General features: G+C 33.4%; 1 protein-coding gene across 1 annotated transcript; it reads right to left on the bottom strand.

Annotated features, from left to right (window-relative positions):
• Positions 1-8,242: 8,242 nt before the first annotated feature.
• Positions 8,243-16,151, bottom strand: LOC145597769 (O-methyltransferase 16-like). Its single transcript, XM_081654013.1, has 4 exons — positions 15,614-16,151; positions 9,705-10,012; positions 8,780-8,844; positions 8,243-8,700 (listed from the first exon to the last, which is right to left on the bottom strand). Exons 1-4 carry the CDS (start codon positions 16,042-16,044, stop codon positions 8,404-8,406), a joined length of 1,101 nt encoding a protein of 366 aa, XP_081510139.1. The 5' UTR covers positions 16,045-16,151; the 3' UTR covers positions 8,243-8,403.
• Positions 16,152-17,684: the final 1,533 nt, after the last annotated feature.

Below are 17,684 nucleotides of genomic sequence, written 5' to 3'. Positions count from 1 at the left end.
TGTTATGACATATTTTTGAATGCTTACCTTCCTAGTTGAAGAGGGTCTTCACGGTTTGAGAGTGCTTAGGGTTGAACTAGACACATTTTAAGCTAAGGTAGCCCGGTTTAGAACTCTTGAGGACGTTTGAACCCCTAGTTCAAGGGAAAGTGGTAAGATGGTGTTGCTCTCCGTAGTGAATAGGATTCTTTTGGTTGGTAATTGCTTAAATTCATATCCCATGTGAGCGTTTATTGTTCAAGCCTTCATCACTTTTGTCGAGCGGCATTTTGGATCCTTAACTATGTGTGTCTTAATCCTTGTGTTGGTATCTAGCTCCCAAGACCGTGATCATTTAACTCTAGAGGAGGAAGAGGGCATCTCTTCTCATTTTTCTTTGTTTTCCTTGTGTTTTGTTACAAATTTGGTTTTTATTTTGCATGTACCTTCTTGCTAGCCATGTTGAGCCTTATTTCCCCTTTTCTTGGTTAAACCACATTACAAACCTAGCGGCCTATGTCCTACCAACCCTTGTAGTTAGTGAAGCATCGGCTTGTGAGGTTCGGGTTTGAGAGTCTTTATTTTAAACAAGGAAGTTGTGCAATTTGGTTCGAATGAGGTCTTGAAAGTCTATTCGTGAAAAAAAAAAAGTGTGCAAAAGGTTCGGCAAGGAAGTTGTGATCTATGAAAACCAAGCATCTTCAAAAAAAAAACAGAAAAAGAAAGAGAAGAGAGGAAAGAAAAATAAGAATTTGAAAAAAATTTGAGTTAAATGAAAATCTTGAAAAAAAAAAAGAGAGTAGTATTGTCATGTAATTTGTATTGAAGGTTGTGATTTGAAACTTAGGTTAGATTCTTATGTTGTTATTGAGAGATGGCCACTCTTATGCTTCACTTAGGAGTCTCCACCAAAGTTTTCAAATTAATTCCCTACCTTAACCTTTATCCATGACATTGCAACCCTAACTAAGACCCTTGGACTTTAGAGGGGCGTGGTCAAGGAAACGGTGGAGGGAGGTGGATTTCAACCCTATGGAGAGAGTACGCATAGTTGAGATGTTGGGATAGCCTCATTGTTCCACATAGAATTATTTTTTTTTCCGGTTCCCTCGCGGAATCATGAGGAGCCAATTAGGGGATGAATTGAAGCTAGCGGAGAGAACGTGGACCGTCTTGGATGGGGCTAGGGTGGAGGATGAAATCATTAGTTCTCTATGCTTAGCTTAGGTTTGTCTCTTTCAACCTTGAGCATCTTAAAGCGTGTTTTCCCTCTTGAATTGAGAAAGGTAGGTATTCTTTGATCAATGTCATTATATTTGAGCCCGAATTGAGCATTTCTCACCGTGGTATTTGATCGATTGTCGTAAGCCTTGTCATGTTATGTTTGTTGTGTTTGCTCGTTGTTTTGATTCTTCTTGCTTGAGGACAAGCAAGAGGCAAGTGTGGGGGATTTTGATGAGTGGTATTTATACCACTCTTTTATCCTTTTCTTTAAGGATTTTTCCCTTCACCTGGCACTTGTTTGAGCCTTTTCAAGCACTTTGTTTTAGATTTCTTTGCCTTGTTCCTTTTTGTGTTTTCCCCTCTTTTTTTTACTTTGTTTTTTGGCCTTGCTTTGCCGCTTTCCCTCTTTTCTATGCTTATGATTGTGTATGAGTGTTTGAGTAGGTTTGATGGAGTGCTCGCGTGGTCCTGCTCGAGGCTTAGTCAACCTTTTGAGTGCATTGGAATAGCGGAAGAGAGGAGCATGGATTTGGAGAAGAGTCCGGAGCTGTAAAGAGGAGCGGCCGCTCACCAGAGAGGAGCGTCCACTCCATTTTCTCATCTGATCCCCTGTTTTCCAGACTTATGGAGCGTCCGCTCCACCAGAGAGGAGCGCCCGCTCCTGTCTGGAAGAGCGCCCGCTCCAGTAAGGCGGCTGTTTTGATTAATACCCTCTAGAGCGTCCGCTCACCCTCGATGGAGCGGCCGCACTCGTGGGTATTTCCGTGCATTTTAACTCATCTTTAGAGTAATGTGAGGGGCATATTAAGACCCCTAGTTTTGTAATGAGAACATTATGTACATTTTAGCCCTAATCAAGTGAGAGAAACTTCATTAGTAGAGAGAGAAAGTGTGGGTTTCCATTGATGAACTTGGATATTGAAGAAGGAGCTTGATTGAATCTTTGTAAATCTTCATCTTCAATTAATGAGCAATTTCTTACTCTCTCTCTTTGCTTTTGTATTTAGTTTTATTTGCTTACTTTGATTTTTCCTTCATTACTTATTGATCATGTTGATGCTTATTGATTTGATGATTGGTATTGCTTTCAATATGATTTGTGAGAAGTCACCTAGCCAAGGGTGTGGGGATGGTGTAGTTGTTGATTGATTCATGCTTATGATGTTGGGGTTTTGTTAATGGTGATTAAAGTCTTTGTATGTTTGATGTTCTATAATTTTCTTGCAAGTGCACATTGTTAGTTGATTAAAGGTGAATCTTTGCTAACAAGAAACGGAAGTTGACTTAGTTAAGATCCATTGTTATCGATAGTTCTTTGATTGCACCTTCTAATATATGGTTCTAGTGTGGAAACATGGAGGCTATGTTAGGAGAATTTGATTAACCCCGGAAGGCGGTTAGATTGAGCTTTAATTCGATATTCTTACATGCTTAGTTTACCATTGCTTTGCTTTCGTGTTATTGCATGATCAATTGGCAACTACATCTACCTACTTCCCTTGGTGCTTAATTATATTGGTTTTAATCATTCTTAATTTCTAGTTTAATTTCTTAGCTTTTCACACTTCTCGTTCCGAGGTAGCTTAAGTATTGAGTAGTGAATGTGGTGTTTATGCACGTCTCCTTGTGGTTCGACCCCTATACTTGCCTTATACTTGTATTAGGTTTGTTTAGGTGTATAAATTATATTTGATCTAGGTGTAGTCGTCTGACGACGCGATTATTCCCTTGTCAATAAAGTGTTTTCAAGACAAGCAATTCAATTCATACGATTCATTTCGTCTTGCTTAAGGAGGAAGTTCAAAACTTCTTCCCCTATTTCATTATTTTCTTTTGGGGAAGTTCAAAAACTTTTTCAAAATTTTCTCATTGAGGGAAGTTCGAAAATAAATCTTTTTCATGTCTTTCTTTTTCGGGAGAAAGTCGGTACCCTCCACTCATGACAAAAATGACGGAAATTTTTTGCTTTTGCATTTTTGGTTGCTTGTGTTTGTGCACACACTCACTCAATACACATATACACAGAATCACAAGTCATACACATGTCATGTCATGCTTGGTCAAGTCAATTGGTCGAATCAATCATAGTCTATACGAGTCCCTTGGCAAATTTTATTTTGCAGGTCTCATCTACAGCCCACGTCCGGGGACAAGCGGACCATTTAAAGCCCACGTCCGGGGAAAAACGGACCATCTACAACCCACATCCGAGGACAAGCGGGCCATCTACAGCCCACGTTCGGAGACAAGCAGACCATCTACAGCCCACGTTCGGGGACAAGCGAACCACCTATAGCCCACGTCCGGGGACAAGCGGACCATCCACAGCCCACGTTCGGGGACAATCGAACCATCATCATTTTAGTGATCATCTCCCAAGAGAAGACGATTCACGGCGCAAGGTTCGCGATACACAGAGACTTGCAATTTCATCATTAGACAAGTTTTTCCTCAAGCATGGAAAATTATCATCTCTCAACTTTCCTCAAGCATGGAAAGTATCTCAACCGGTGGGTTTCTTCAAGCATAGAAAACTGCCAACATCGTCTGTCAACTTTCCTCAAGCATGGAAAGTATCTCAACCGGTGGGTTTCTTCAAGCATAGAGCCAACATCGTCTGGCAACTTTCCTCAAGCATGGAAAGTATCATTCGGTAGATTCCTTCAAGCATAGGAAGCTACCAAACTCATTTGTCACCGATACACTGGTGTCAAATAAGCATTCTATCCCTTTACTCTTTTATCTGTAGAACTAATATTTTTCTGCAGATATCGGCGTATACAGAGTGATTTAGGATCGCAGAATGTCTTAAATCATTCTCCGTCCCTATCGACTACTTTGACTATTGTTTTCAAAACTGACGTTTCTACAAACTCAGTCAAAGTGGGGGCTTCTGTAGACACCTAAAAATGTCTCCCCAAAACCAAACCCGATGATGAACACCTTTTACCGCCATTATTGGTCGGGTTGAGTATGTAATCTTTAGAGTGCTTAAATCCATGTTCATTCCCAATACATTTCCTAAACTAACCCAATTCCTAACCCATTTCACCAAACCATAACTGATTTTTCTCATTTCGTGCCTTTAAACCCAAAATAATTCATTTCGTGTCCATTAAAATCATTCATTTCGTGTCCTTTTGATAAAAACGTTTTGACCAGTTTATTTTGGTCCATAATATGGGTCCAATGATTTGGATGGGGCTTTAAAAGAGCTTTCCAACGATGTATTATAAGCCCAAATCCGAGTTATAACGAATAAGTTATGGCTAAAATACTAAACTGGATCTAAACCAAACCTAAGCCCACCTAACCTACGACCCAATGATCATGTGGAGGGTCCAAAGGATTTAATCCCACTCCTAATCCAATTAGTATTAATTGGAAGCTTCTATAAGTTTCTAAAAGATCCTAATTATCTTTTTTGAAAAGATAAGATTAAGGAGTTTGAAATAGAATAAAACTCCTCTAGTAATTTAATTTGAATTGAAAGACGTTCAAAGATTGACAGATATTATTTTCGTGCTTCAAATTTTTTATCTGATTTTTAAATGGTTGGATAGCTCTTGAAATTATCTTTCCAATGACATATTATAATATTAATTCCGAGCTATAACGAAAAAGATATAAAATAAATACGAAACTCTATCCAAAACTGACACCGTCCCACTATTTCGGCAATATCTTTTATTCTACAAAATATTTTAATCTGATTTTAATTGGGTTAGAAATTAGACTTCAATATCTTTCCAGCGATATCTTATTCATCTTATTCCGATATCTGGATCAAAAGATATGATAAAAACAAAAACCGCAAAAACTGCTGTCTATCGCAAGAGTTTTATCCGATTCGAATTCTTATCTTCTCTTGATTCGACCCCTCTTTTTTCCCTATAAATAGAGGTCATATCTCCCCTTTTTCAATCATCAACAAGATTGATCACCAAATCATTCTCTCTTCCTCTCTCCCTACACCAAAAATCATTCTCTCTCCCTACACCAAAAATATTCTCTCCTCTCACTCTTGCTCTAGCCTAAATTCTAGCAACCCTATTCTCTCATCTTATATCCCTTAAGCACTCTAAGGAGTCCATACAATACCCAAAGTTCTATACTTAAACCAAGGCATGAAAGGTAGAATTAACTGAGGGTTTGGACCAAATCAACTCTACCTTTTATTTAATTTAATTTCCATTTGATTTATTTTTATTGAAGTTACTAACAATTTATTCATGATGTAGCAATTTCAAGGAATCGCGGAAAGTGAGTAATTAATCACTTAATTACTCTTATTATTAATTCTTATTGCTAATATCATGATGAGGATTATTATTTGATTTGACTAACGCTATTATTGTTGAATTGCTTCCAATATTAATGTTTGTTCTATTATTATTTATGATCACCATATTGCATGTTTAAAGGGAATATGTAATTGAAAATCACGCCTAATAAGATAATTTGGACAACCGGTTTAGGTTCCTTTAATCTTGTTATTAAATCAAGTGATCACGATATTGTAGAATTTTGTGTGCATTAATATTCAACCAATTTAGCATAATAATACTTTGGAGCAAATTGAATCTTTGTTTGCATGCCTTTGAGATCACGGGAATACTTTTCACAATAAGAATCGAGTAGAGGCCAATACGGGCGAATGTGACTCCATGACTCACTTCGTACCATCATCCCCGATCCTCCTTTCGTGGTTCCGAACCATATGGAGTTAGTAATCTCATGCATTATGAATGGGGTGTAACCTTCACGGGTCAATCGTTGTTGCCTATCGTTGTCCCTTTTCGTGGTTGCCTTTTATGATCCGTGAACGGTTTACAAGTTCCTTACAAACTTGTTGGCGGCTCCCTACTTTCCTTGTCCCTAATCGTGTCCCTAATCGTTATGTCAATTCCCACTTGCTATGAGTGCCAAGCATATTCACCACTATGCTTCTACGTAGGCGCGCTTCAAACGACGCCTACACATAGACACATGGATAAGGGGAACCTATGCTAGACTTATTAGGGGGGAAAGGGTGAAAACGAAAGAAGAAAAAAAAAAGCATGAATTTGTCTTCATGGTTGCTTATGAATTAGTTGTTATCGCCGGGAGGGACAAGAAGTTTGTTATTGCTGATGCTTTGATTGGAAGAAAAGAAGGAAGGAATGACGTTCCCCTTATTCTTTCAACTCTTGCCTAGTGAATCTTAGACTCAAGTATTGTGGAACAAAATGCATTAACTTAATACTCGGATTAGAAAGCAAGAGTATGAAAAAATTTTGAAAACCAATGGGAAATACTTGCCATTCCTTTTACGCCGAAAAATGACGCATGCATGGTCCCAGTTTACGATCATAAACAATATGGTGCATGATGAAGGATTTAACTTATGTCTTCGTCAAGTGCAATTACTAGGTATATAATGGATCAAATTTTGGAGATATAAGTTTGTTCTTTTGGGTCATCATTATCTGTTGCTAGACTTGATAAGTGATCTTTAGGCTAGCCAAATAGTCCAAAGCCTTATAGAATGGATTTTATAAGGTCACACAAAAGGGTGCTAGATTGAACAAAAGAAAGAAGCCCATTATTAGGCCACATGGAATGGCCGGCCATGTGTGATTAAAGGGAGAGTATTATGGGCTTGGTTTGGACTCTAATTATACATATGATGTATATATAGATGCCTTGCCTAGGGTTTGATATACAACACCATTAGCAGTCAATTGAGAATAAACTTGCTAGCAACCAAACCCTAAAGCGTCACGTACATACTCTCTGATATTCCCTCACGTCCACACACGCAGGTGGCACGTGTGGTGCACGGTGGTCGTGGTCATCGTAAAGGTTCATGGCTCGGTATTCTTCTCCCTTCTCTGTAGAAGTTGGTTCGAAATGTTTGTGCCCAACTACCTAGCAGTAGTGGAGGTTCAATCCTATCTCGTGGACTAAGTAGAGGAGCAACGCATGGGGCTCTATTATCTTCCTAATTGACAGTCAATAGCTTGTGGAAATCACGCGTCAAAGGTATGTATTATGTGATTCTTTATGTGTTATACTTGTAAATCCGGTTTAGGTGTGAACGAATATGATTCTTGAAATTCCGCATTGTAGTACCTAAAACCCGGCCCTATAGTTGTATCGAAAATATTCTCTCAAATTGACGCACTCAAACCCGTCTTTAATAACCAACTTGAAGTAATCTTCCCATATTTAAAATCTAACTTAGCCCTAGAATTTTATCACAAAGAATTGAATTGCAATTGTGAGATAATATAATCTCACTGTAAAATTTCGAAGGCTGGAGAATGAGGATGAAGGAGGAAGTTTGATCGTATAAACCCTCCAATTTTAATGTCTGATTAGACGTTTGTGGTTGGGCAAATTAAATGGGGGTGTTTTAGGCATCTTTTTCATTTAAAAACTAGTGTGTACCCCGGGCAATGCCCCAAGTTGCTAGTTTGTGTACTTATTTAATTTAATAATTATGTTCGACTATTTATATAGTCAGTGTCATAACGTGTGTAGTGGTTTGGGCGTTGCCTCGAGTGTCACTTTTTTTCCATCATATGTATTTATATTCTAATATTGTGAAAAGTAAATGATTTATACAAAGTCTTACCTCTAATTATCTTAATAAATGAAAAAAATATATAATGTTATGTTATATATAAAACATTTATAAAAGTTGGTTGAGATGGTAAATGTATAACTTGTATGTATCGAAGGTTATGGGTTCGAATCTTGTTCAAAGCTTATTTTATTATGCAAAATGAAGTAGCTAACTTACATGACGCATAATTTGAATGGTGACGTGGCACACATACTGTGAAGAGTGTCACGTGGCACCGTTCCTTTAAAAGGAACGCCTTGTTATATATAAAAATTTAGATGTTCACCATGGTTAAAAAAAACCACCACTAATGTTAGCAATGGCTTAGTTTAATTATTTGGACTTTACCAAAGATAATAACTTTTTTTTACAATTTACCACTAAGAAAAATAAAACTATAGGTTTACCAAAGAGATATTTCCCTAAGAATTTTCCAAACCCAAAAGGAAGTTTATTTTCAATGAAGGAAAAAAGAAAATCAATAATCTTCAAAATAAAGAAGCCAAAAAGAATTCATCATAAGTTTTAAATAAAAGGACATGCCACATAATGAACTTAATGACCATAAAAAAGTAGCAAGTAACTCCATATCATTTGTAAAACTCCATAACCCAAAAAATGTTAACGCTACAAACAAAGTTGATAGTAGCAAAACCAGCAGCCTTAGCCAAAGCCTCAAACTCATGTTTGCTCCGCTCCTTCCCTCCGGGGTTTTGTGTCATCATAAGCAAGTCTTTTTGGCTCATGACTTTGGCAAAAACTGTAGTATCTGGCTTATCTGCCATGATTCCATCCACGGCGATTATCTTACCATTTTCCGGCAATGCCTCGAAGCAATTTCTTAACAACTTCAAGCAACGCTCATCACTCCAATCATGTAAAATCCACTATTTGGAAGGAAAACAAGTATTATTTATGTGGTAAGTGCATATATATTGCACATTATAGTTGAAAGTGTAAACTCACCTTCATAAATATGACATCTCCTTTGGGAATACTTTCAAACATATCTCCACATACATGTTCCACACCTGTATAACAAAAGGGAGATACCGTAATTATTGTCTTTTGAATTATTTAGGCATTGTTATTCAATTGACCATTAAGTAAATATAATATTATTCTCCAAATTAAGATATATTATTCAATTGACTATTAAGTAAATATAATATTATTAAATTAATAATTTTTGTGTGTGGATGGTCAGACCGTGTACCCAGCTAACACATGAAAAACTCTCGCGAGGTAATTCCTGACTAAGGAACCCTAAAAATGGCATTGGGTCAAGCCAGCCCAAAGCCCGACATGGCTCAACATGCACACACACAAAATATTAAAAATAAAACACGATACAAACACAAGCACAAGCACAAGCACAAGCACGAAAAAAGCATGAGCACGATAAAGCCGCCTTTATTTTGGAGAAGCACGATAAGGCACGTCACAATAAAGCATGCTAAAATCAAGACAATTTTTCTTAGGCATGCAACCCCGGCACGGCCCAACACGATGGCATGTGGGCATGGGTTGTGCACGACCAACTTTTTCAAAACCTTGGTCTGACACGACACAAAACTCGTGGACTAACTCATCCCAAAACATGTGAGCCTGGCACGAGGCATGACCCAGCACGACCTAAAGACATCTTTAAGTAGTCTTAGTCCGAGTAACCCCTGATCGACCGACTAACCCCTAATTGAGTAACCTTTTACCAATCGAGTAACCTCTATTTGACCGAGTATCCCCTAACTAAATAACTTCCATTGAATTTTTTTTTATTTATTTTTTTTATTATTGTTAAATTAACATTGTAATTTAAAATTATCTAGGTTAAGTAAAACTTTAAGTTGCACAGAACTTAAGCTAGTTTAATTAATAAAAGCGATCATACCGGGGCATGGAAGGGCTTTTTCGATGACATGAGGCAAGTCGAAATTGATAGCCTTAATAGAGGGATATTGAGATATAATGACACGAAGAGTATGGCCAAGACCTCCACCAACATCAACTAGATTTTCTATGCCTTCAAAACCCTTGTAATTGTCAAGAATCTTCTTGATAATGAATGTTGATTGATACATTGCCTTGTTGAAAACCTCATTGAATCTTGCGTCCACACTTGGATACTCGAATGCATGCACTCCGTGTGCCATGTTAAATGGTATCCCTCCTTCTACTACTGCCTCTTTAAGCTTGCTCCTTCACATTTTTCAAAATAAAAAATAATCAAAAATTATAGTATCACCTATTCCTTTAATTTCACCAATTTCTTCCCACTTTTCATTTAGATTTAGAGGCTACGACATGAAACTATACTCATTTTACTCTGATATAATTAAACTTAATCCACATTTAATTTCAATGCATTAATTTGACCTTATATAAATATTAGTAACAAAATATGAAGCACTGATATGGAGTATAATAAAACATTAAAACTCTAATATAGAGTAAATCACAACAAATTTCATGTTTTTTTTTTTGACAAGTACAACGCATTTCATGTTAAAATTTTATTTCAATATACTATTCAAAAAATTATGATTTAATATTTCCTCAACTTTTTTTTAATTATACACTCTTACACTATTCACACAGCCTTCTTCGGCCATCTTTTGTGATTTATCGTAAGAAAGACATAGTCATGTGAAATCTCGTTAAATTCGTTTTAACGTCTACTTTTCAAATATCAACATTTTATAATACGGAGTATTTACTTAAGTATTATTAAAGATATTTATGATCAACGTATTACTTTGACAAACATAAAATGACAAATGATTTTAAGAAAATGCATGAAACACAGGAGTAATAATTTTTTTCTTAGCTAATTAAATACTTTGTATCATAACTTTTGAACCACAAATTTTTAGAAACAACTTTTTCTTATACTAGGGAAATTATCATTGGTACGCTCCAAGTTTGGGCTTTTATCAATGATACATCTACTTAAGTTTTAATTATCAGTGGTACATCTATAATTTCAACAAATTATCTACAGTAAGAATTCCCTTTATATTAAAATACACTCTCTTTCATCGTAAAGTAAGCACAAACTATGTACCCCTTCGTATTTAAATAAATGGAATGTGTTCCTTTTTCAATTTATTAAATTGAACGTTTCCTTTTTTAGTAACTCCTCTCCATTTTTGAATAATATCCTCTCTATTTTTTAATAGGGTTTTGTTATGCATAGCTCTATAAAAAAAACAACAATTATGTACATACTTTTTTTCATCGTTCAATGGAATCTAATCTATACTTTCTATACTTATATATCAAAAAGTGTTTGTGTCAATGTGCCATGTGTATCTCATTCTTGCCACATCATCATTCAATACGCCACGTGTACTTCTAGCACATTTTTGTTTCATGTCATGGTTAACCAAAAATGCATCCAATAAGGTTTGAACACAAGACCATATTGAATGAAGACCAACTTATTACCATCCAAGCTACAAGCTAATGTTGTTCTATTTTTGCACATACATATATAAATACATTTTAGTGATATTACAATTAAAACCAAAATTATTCAAACCTATTTTTTATTATTGTTATTGTAATATTATAATTTTTGATAATAAAAAAAATTCTTTCAAGCTCTTTAATAATAATAATGATAGAAATACTCAAAGTAATACCGGGAGCAACGCCCGGCCCAAACACTAGTTTATTGATTTTAAAAGCTTATTTAATTAATGTAGTAATGCTAATGGGATAATTTTTTATCAAGTGCATTTATTAGTCCATTATACAGTATGCCAAGAAGTAATATTTCATCAATTTGTTTTTAGGATATTAAAATTATTTTTTGTTTCGTAGTAGAACTAATAGGTAAAATATGTAAAAAAAAAATAATAGGTAAAATACAATCTAATTTGATATTCACTCAATTGCCTCTTTTTTCTTTTTCTAGCTTCTCTCTCTTTTTCTTCTAGCATTTTAATTTTCTTGGTCATTTAGGCTAGAAATAGTCTAATTTCTCCCAAAATTGAACTATTTCCAACCCTTTTCCTTTACTTCAATTTAGATTTTTGTTTTATTTTACGTTTTGGTTTGTTTGTTTTGTTTTATTCTCTCTATTTGTGAGAGTTTATCCCACTTTTCTGGGTTTTTCCCTATTTTCTGGGATTTTGATTCTCATCCATGGATGAGTTTTATTTTTAGAGTTCTTATAATAATTGGGAAGGTGATTTGGATTCCTATGGATTTGGGATTTGTCATCAACTGGTCGATTAAAACATCAACGCAGATTGCGGAGGTCTCAACTTGAAAAGATGCAAAGACATCGAAAATCATTGCTCGCGTCAAGCTTGAAGCGATGGAGTATGAGCTATGCGAAATATGCAAATTAGTTATTTTTATGATTGTAAAAGTTATGATATTTTCTCTAAAGATGTGGTTTACATATCTTTATTATTGTGGATGTTGTATGACTATTATTTAATGATTATATTACTTCTCGTTAAAATAATAATAATAATAATAAAAGAATAGTTGATATATATATATATATATATATATATATATATATATATATATATATATATATATATATATATATATATATATATATATATATATAGAGAGAGAGAGAGAGAGAGAGAGAGAGAGAGAGAGAGAGGGGGGGGGGAAGGCTCTTGTAAGAACCCTCCTAAATATAAGAACACAATCTTATATAAGAACCCATCTCAGCCCTTTATTAGCTTTGATCTAACCATCTAAAATGATCCTTCAGTAATGGCATTTCTTTAATTTTGAGAATTTCGTATTTAGAACATATAAAATAAATTTAGAACATGGATAAGAATTTAGAACATAGGTAAATTTTAGAACATAAGCAGAATATTTTAGAACATAAGAAAAATAATTTCGAAGATAGCAAACTTTAGAACATAAGCAACCAAAAACATTAGAACATAACAAAAATAATTTAGAACATAAGTTGAAAAAATGATTTATAGCATAGGTAAAAATTAATAACATAATCTGAAAAAATAATTTAGAACATGGGAAAAAAATTTAGAACATAAGTTGAAAAATTAATTTAGAACATAGGAACAAATTTAGAACATAATCTAAAAAACAATTTCGAATATTGAAAATAATTTGGAACATAAGTAGAAAAATTTTGGAATATAGGAAAAACTGTAGAACATAAGCCGAAAAAATAATTTATAACATAAAAAAAATTTCAACATAAGCTGAAAAAAATAATTTAAAACACAGGAACAAATTTAGAATATAATCTAAAAAACAATTTTAAACATTGGAAACAATTTGGAACATAAGTAGAAAACTTTTAGAATATATGAAAAAATTAGAACATAAGCAGAAAAAAGTTTATATGTATAAAAACACAAGTATAAGGAGGTTCGACCCCTCAACCTCTTATAAGACATATGACTATTTAACCATCTAAGCCAATATCAACTATGTTATTCACTTATTTTTATGAAAAAAAAAAAAATCATACAATTGCAAACCACATGATTGAATAAAAAAAAATATAAAAATCTCATATTCAAATAATAACTCAATTTTGGTTTGACTATGACAATTACAGTTTTGAAAAAACTTTTTAAAAAATTTATCGATTGTACGTGTACAACAGTAGCAACCGGGTGCAAGTTGTAGTATGATTTGCTGATATTGTTATAATCAAAATGTTATACTATAATTTGATTTTCTAGTTTTGAAACTCTAAAGATTTTGGCAGGCATGAGGTTGTACGTGACTTGTGACTTTGTGAGTTATATGTTGCACACTTGCACATATGTCCTTTTATGGCCTAAAAGTTTTTAATCATTGATATTTAAGCGATGATAGTAAGATAAGCATATTACAGTACTAGCTAGTGGTGGGTGCCTGTACAAATTTGGCCAAAATGTGCATCTTAGAATGCCATGTTATTATCTTTAGCTATAATATTGAGCTCACATTTTGGCAAATTATTATGATTAAGTGATTTCTTGTCTGCTAGGAACTACGGTTAGCTATGAATTTGGTTAAGAAAATAGACAATCACCACTAGGATGAACAAAAAGATTTGTTTTGGGAGGTGTTTGGTTGCAACATAATATAGATTTTATTCGTTTTCGAAAACCAATAGAAAATGTTAAATCTGAAAATATAGATTACTTTTTGTGACATCTACAGATTAGTTTATAAATCTGAATATGCAGCTATTCAATTAGTTGATCTAGTTTTCTACATCATTATTGCAATCACAAACTCTACTCATACTTCATGATTTAACTGAATAGAGTATTTATCTATTCTTACATGTGTAAATCACTAATTTACTAAGTAATGAATGATAGAGTAGTATAAAACATATTCCAAGGCCTCAACCATCAGCTAAAGCTTTTGGTTGAGTCGGTCCTCTAACATGGTATCAAGAGTCAACGTGACACAAAAGGTCACAGGTTCGAATCTCATCCACCCCTCCTTTAAATCCACATTTCATATTGCTTGAGATGACCTTAATTTGATGTATTATACAACTATTATTAAAGACTATAGGTCTTGATTATTCCTGATTATAAGTGAATCACCTACGTATGTATGACTTTTTTTTTATATTATAAAACTGAGTGGACACATCTTGTTTTTCGTTCTCATGCAAGTACTAAGATGGCTTCATTATGGATTTTGGGACAGAATTCTATAGAAGTGGCGAAATTAATTAAGATTTTGATTAAAGAGGAAAAATAAAGTATATAATGACATGTATATCTAAGGTGTGTTTGGACTACGAATAATTATTTTTTTTTTAGGAAAATTGTATACTTATAATCTTTAACATACATTTTTGTTAAGATAATTAAACAAGGCTAGAATATTTACAATTGACCAAGATAATTATAATTATCTTAACAATTTTGTTAGTTATAAATTATAATGCTAAATTATCAACTGAGGATCTAGAGTTATTCGTGTCAGTAGGTGCTGTTTTTGCAAGAATTATACTTAGTAATCAATTACATTATACTAAAGGCGAATAAAACATGACACTTGTTGAAATTTGGTTAAATAATTTCCCGCCCTTTTTTTATTACTTTTTTGGCATATTAATTAAGGAAATATTTACTCATTATAATTTGTTTTCCCTACTTTACTAATATGTTATTTCCCTCCTAACAAATTCAATAAAAACATTTTTGCAAAACCTTATAGAAAAATTAAGCGAAGTATTATTATTATTAAAAAGATATGCATAATTTCTAATATAAATTTGTACGTAATATTTATTTATATATATAAATATCATATGGGTAGTATATACAACCTTTTTTGTTTTTAGTATATACAACCTAAAATGTAATAAGAAGTATTTTTGTAGTAAAAAATTATTAACCTTTGTCATACTTTTTATAAAGAGAAAAAAATTATAAAAAAAAAAAGTGTTGAAATACATTTTCTTTTAAATCCGTGCATTGCACGGGACCATAAACTAGTTAAATTTAAAGCTCAACAAAAAGCTCACCAGAATATATATATGTATATATATGCAAATATATATATATATATATATATATATATATATATATATATATATATATATATTTCAAAAATCTCTCAATTTCTAAAGCGCACCTATACTTTCATTCCTAGTGAATTAAAATCACTTATTTGTTTAATGCTACGAAATAATTTTATATTAATAGCGTTTCTAATAAGCGCTGTCACTGTTTTAGCAGCATCCATAATCAAGAGTGTTTCATAAGTGCTGTAATTTATAGAAAAAAGCGCTTTTAAAAGCTTCATATAAAATGTAATAATCAGAAAACTAACCAGCTATCAATGAAGACCTTATCAACAAAGAGGTTCAAAAGAGGACCTAATGACACCCCATCATCATCAGGCACAAGAAACTTAGTTACCCTCGAGGGAATATACCGCCTTTCCACACCATCAGCCGTGTCTACCGTGGTGCATCCAACAACTTCGTAGGTGGTTAGAAGTCGGAGCATCCGGTCTAGCATGGCAGGTGCATTCGGGTTCAGTATCTGAACCCTGGTTGCTATCTCTGCTGGTGAAAGCCCGTCGAGACCAGCCTGATCATTGATCAACTGCAGCACCCCCATCTCAATGGTTACGTTCATAACCATGGGAAGAACACAAGAATTGATCAGTTGATAAGTATATGCATGGTCTAGTTCATCCTTATTCATTTGATCTGTAATATGATCTTCATTGGTTTTGCTGTTTGAAGATGTGGCCATATTTTTTAGATTCTTGTATAAATGTGTGGGCTTTTTCTTTCAAAAAAGAAAAGGTATTTATATTTTTATGGTTACACTTTTGTAAGGAGGGATAAGCATTAGCTGGTGATATTAATGAAAAAATAAATAAAAATCAATGCCCCTATCTAATACTTCATCCGTTATTTATAACATGATTTGTCCTTTTAATTTGTTGGCAAATTTAACATTACACTTTTACTTATTTGCCCTCACATTTTCAGCATAATTAAAACCACTATCTTATAAATAAATAAATTCAAAAATAAAAATATGCATGTAGATCTACGATTTGACAACTACTTCATCCGTCGTTTCCATATTAGGTGTTTCTTTTTATTTTTTATATTTTTAGTATCTTTTTTTTTTTAGTCATAAATTTTAGACAAAATTTACAATTTAAACACTCAAATATCTTTACTTTTTTGAATAAAAATATCTTTACTTTTTCAGGTGCATTTATACTTTTAGTGCTCCCTCCGTCCCTGAAAGAACGACTCATTTGTCCTAATTTTAGTCCCAAAAAGAATGACTCATTTGTATAAAAATACCCACCAATTTGCAACAATATTTGTGCAAAATTAGATTTTCCATATAAAAATTTGATTTTCCATGTAATTTTATTACTTTCTCTCTCTATATTTTTACAAACTTTTTAAAAACCCCATGTAAATTTATCTTTCCAACATACTTTTGCTTCTTTTTATTTAACTTTATTAATACCCGCGTAATCAACCCAAATGGGTCCTTTTTTCGAGGACGGAGGGAGTACTATTTTTCTGGTTTTCTAATACTCATTATTACTTTCTCCTCCCTCTTCCTTTTCCTTCTTAGGGTCTGTTCTCATACAATTATGTTCAGTTCAGTTTAGTTTAGCTCCTAATTTCCTTCTCATATAAAATATTTAGTTTAATTCAACTCTAATAAGTTCAGTTCAATATAATTCAGTTCTGCTTATTTCAATCATTGAGAGCATGCCCTTACTTTCTTCACCTCACATGTACAATATTCTTTTTTAAAGTAAAATTGTACTTTCAATCATTAAACTATTCCAATATACCTCTAATTTACACAATTTCTTAATAATTGCACATAATTTCAAGCATAAAAAACAAAAGGAAAAGGAGGGAGTACTCCCTTTTTTTTTTTATATATGCATCAATTTGACCGGCACATTTGTCGAGACGCAACTTTGACCATTAATATTTTTTAATTGTGTAACAAAATTATATTATGAAACTAGACATAATGACAAATCTAATGATATATTTTGATTAATAAACTAGACATTTATTTATTTTTTATAAGTGAAAAAATTAAATCAACCATGGTATGTGAATAGTGCAATTGTCAAAGTGATGCATATAAAAAAATGGAGGGAGTAACATATCTGTACTTAGGACCTGTTCTCATTGACTGCACTCAGCTGAACAGAACTGAACTAAGCTGAACTGAACTGAACTGAGTGAACTGAACAGAAGTGAAATGAATATTTTATACGAGAAGGAAATTAGGAGCTGAACAGAACTGCACTGAACTAAACTGAACTAAACTTAGCTAAACTAAAGTGAATTGAACTGAATTGAGCTAAACTGAACTGAATTTCAACGTAAGAGAACAGG

Source organism: Chenopodium album, chromosome 20 (genome assembly GCF_948465745.1).
Source record: "Chenopodium album chromosome 20, dcCheAlbu1.1, whole genome shotgun sequence".
NCBI classification, from domain to species: Eukaryota; Viridiplantae; Streptophyta; class Magnoliopsida; order Caryophyllales; family Amaranthaceae; genus Chenopodium; species Chenopodium album.
The sequence above is the reverse complement of the archived record's forward strand: the minus strand, read 5'-3'. Positions and strand labels throughout refer to the sequence as shown.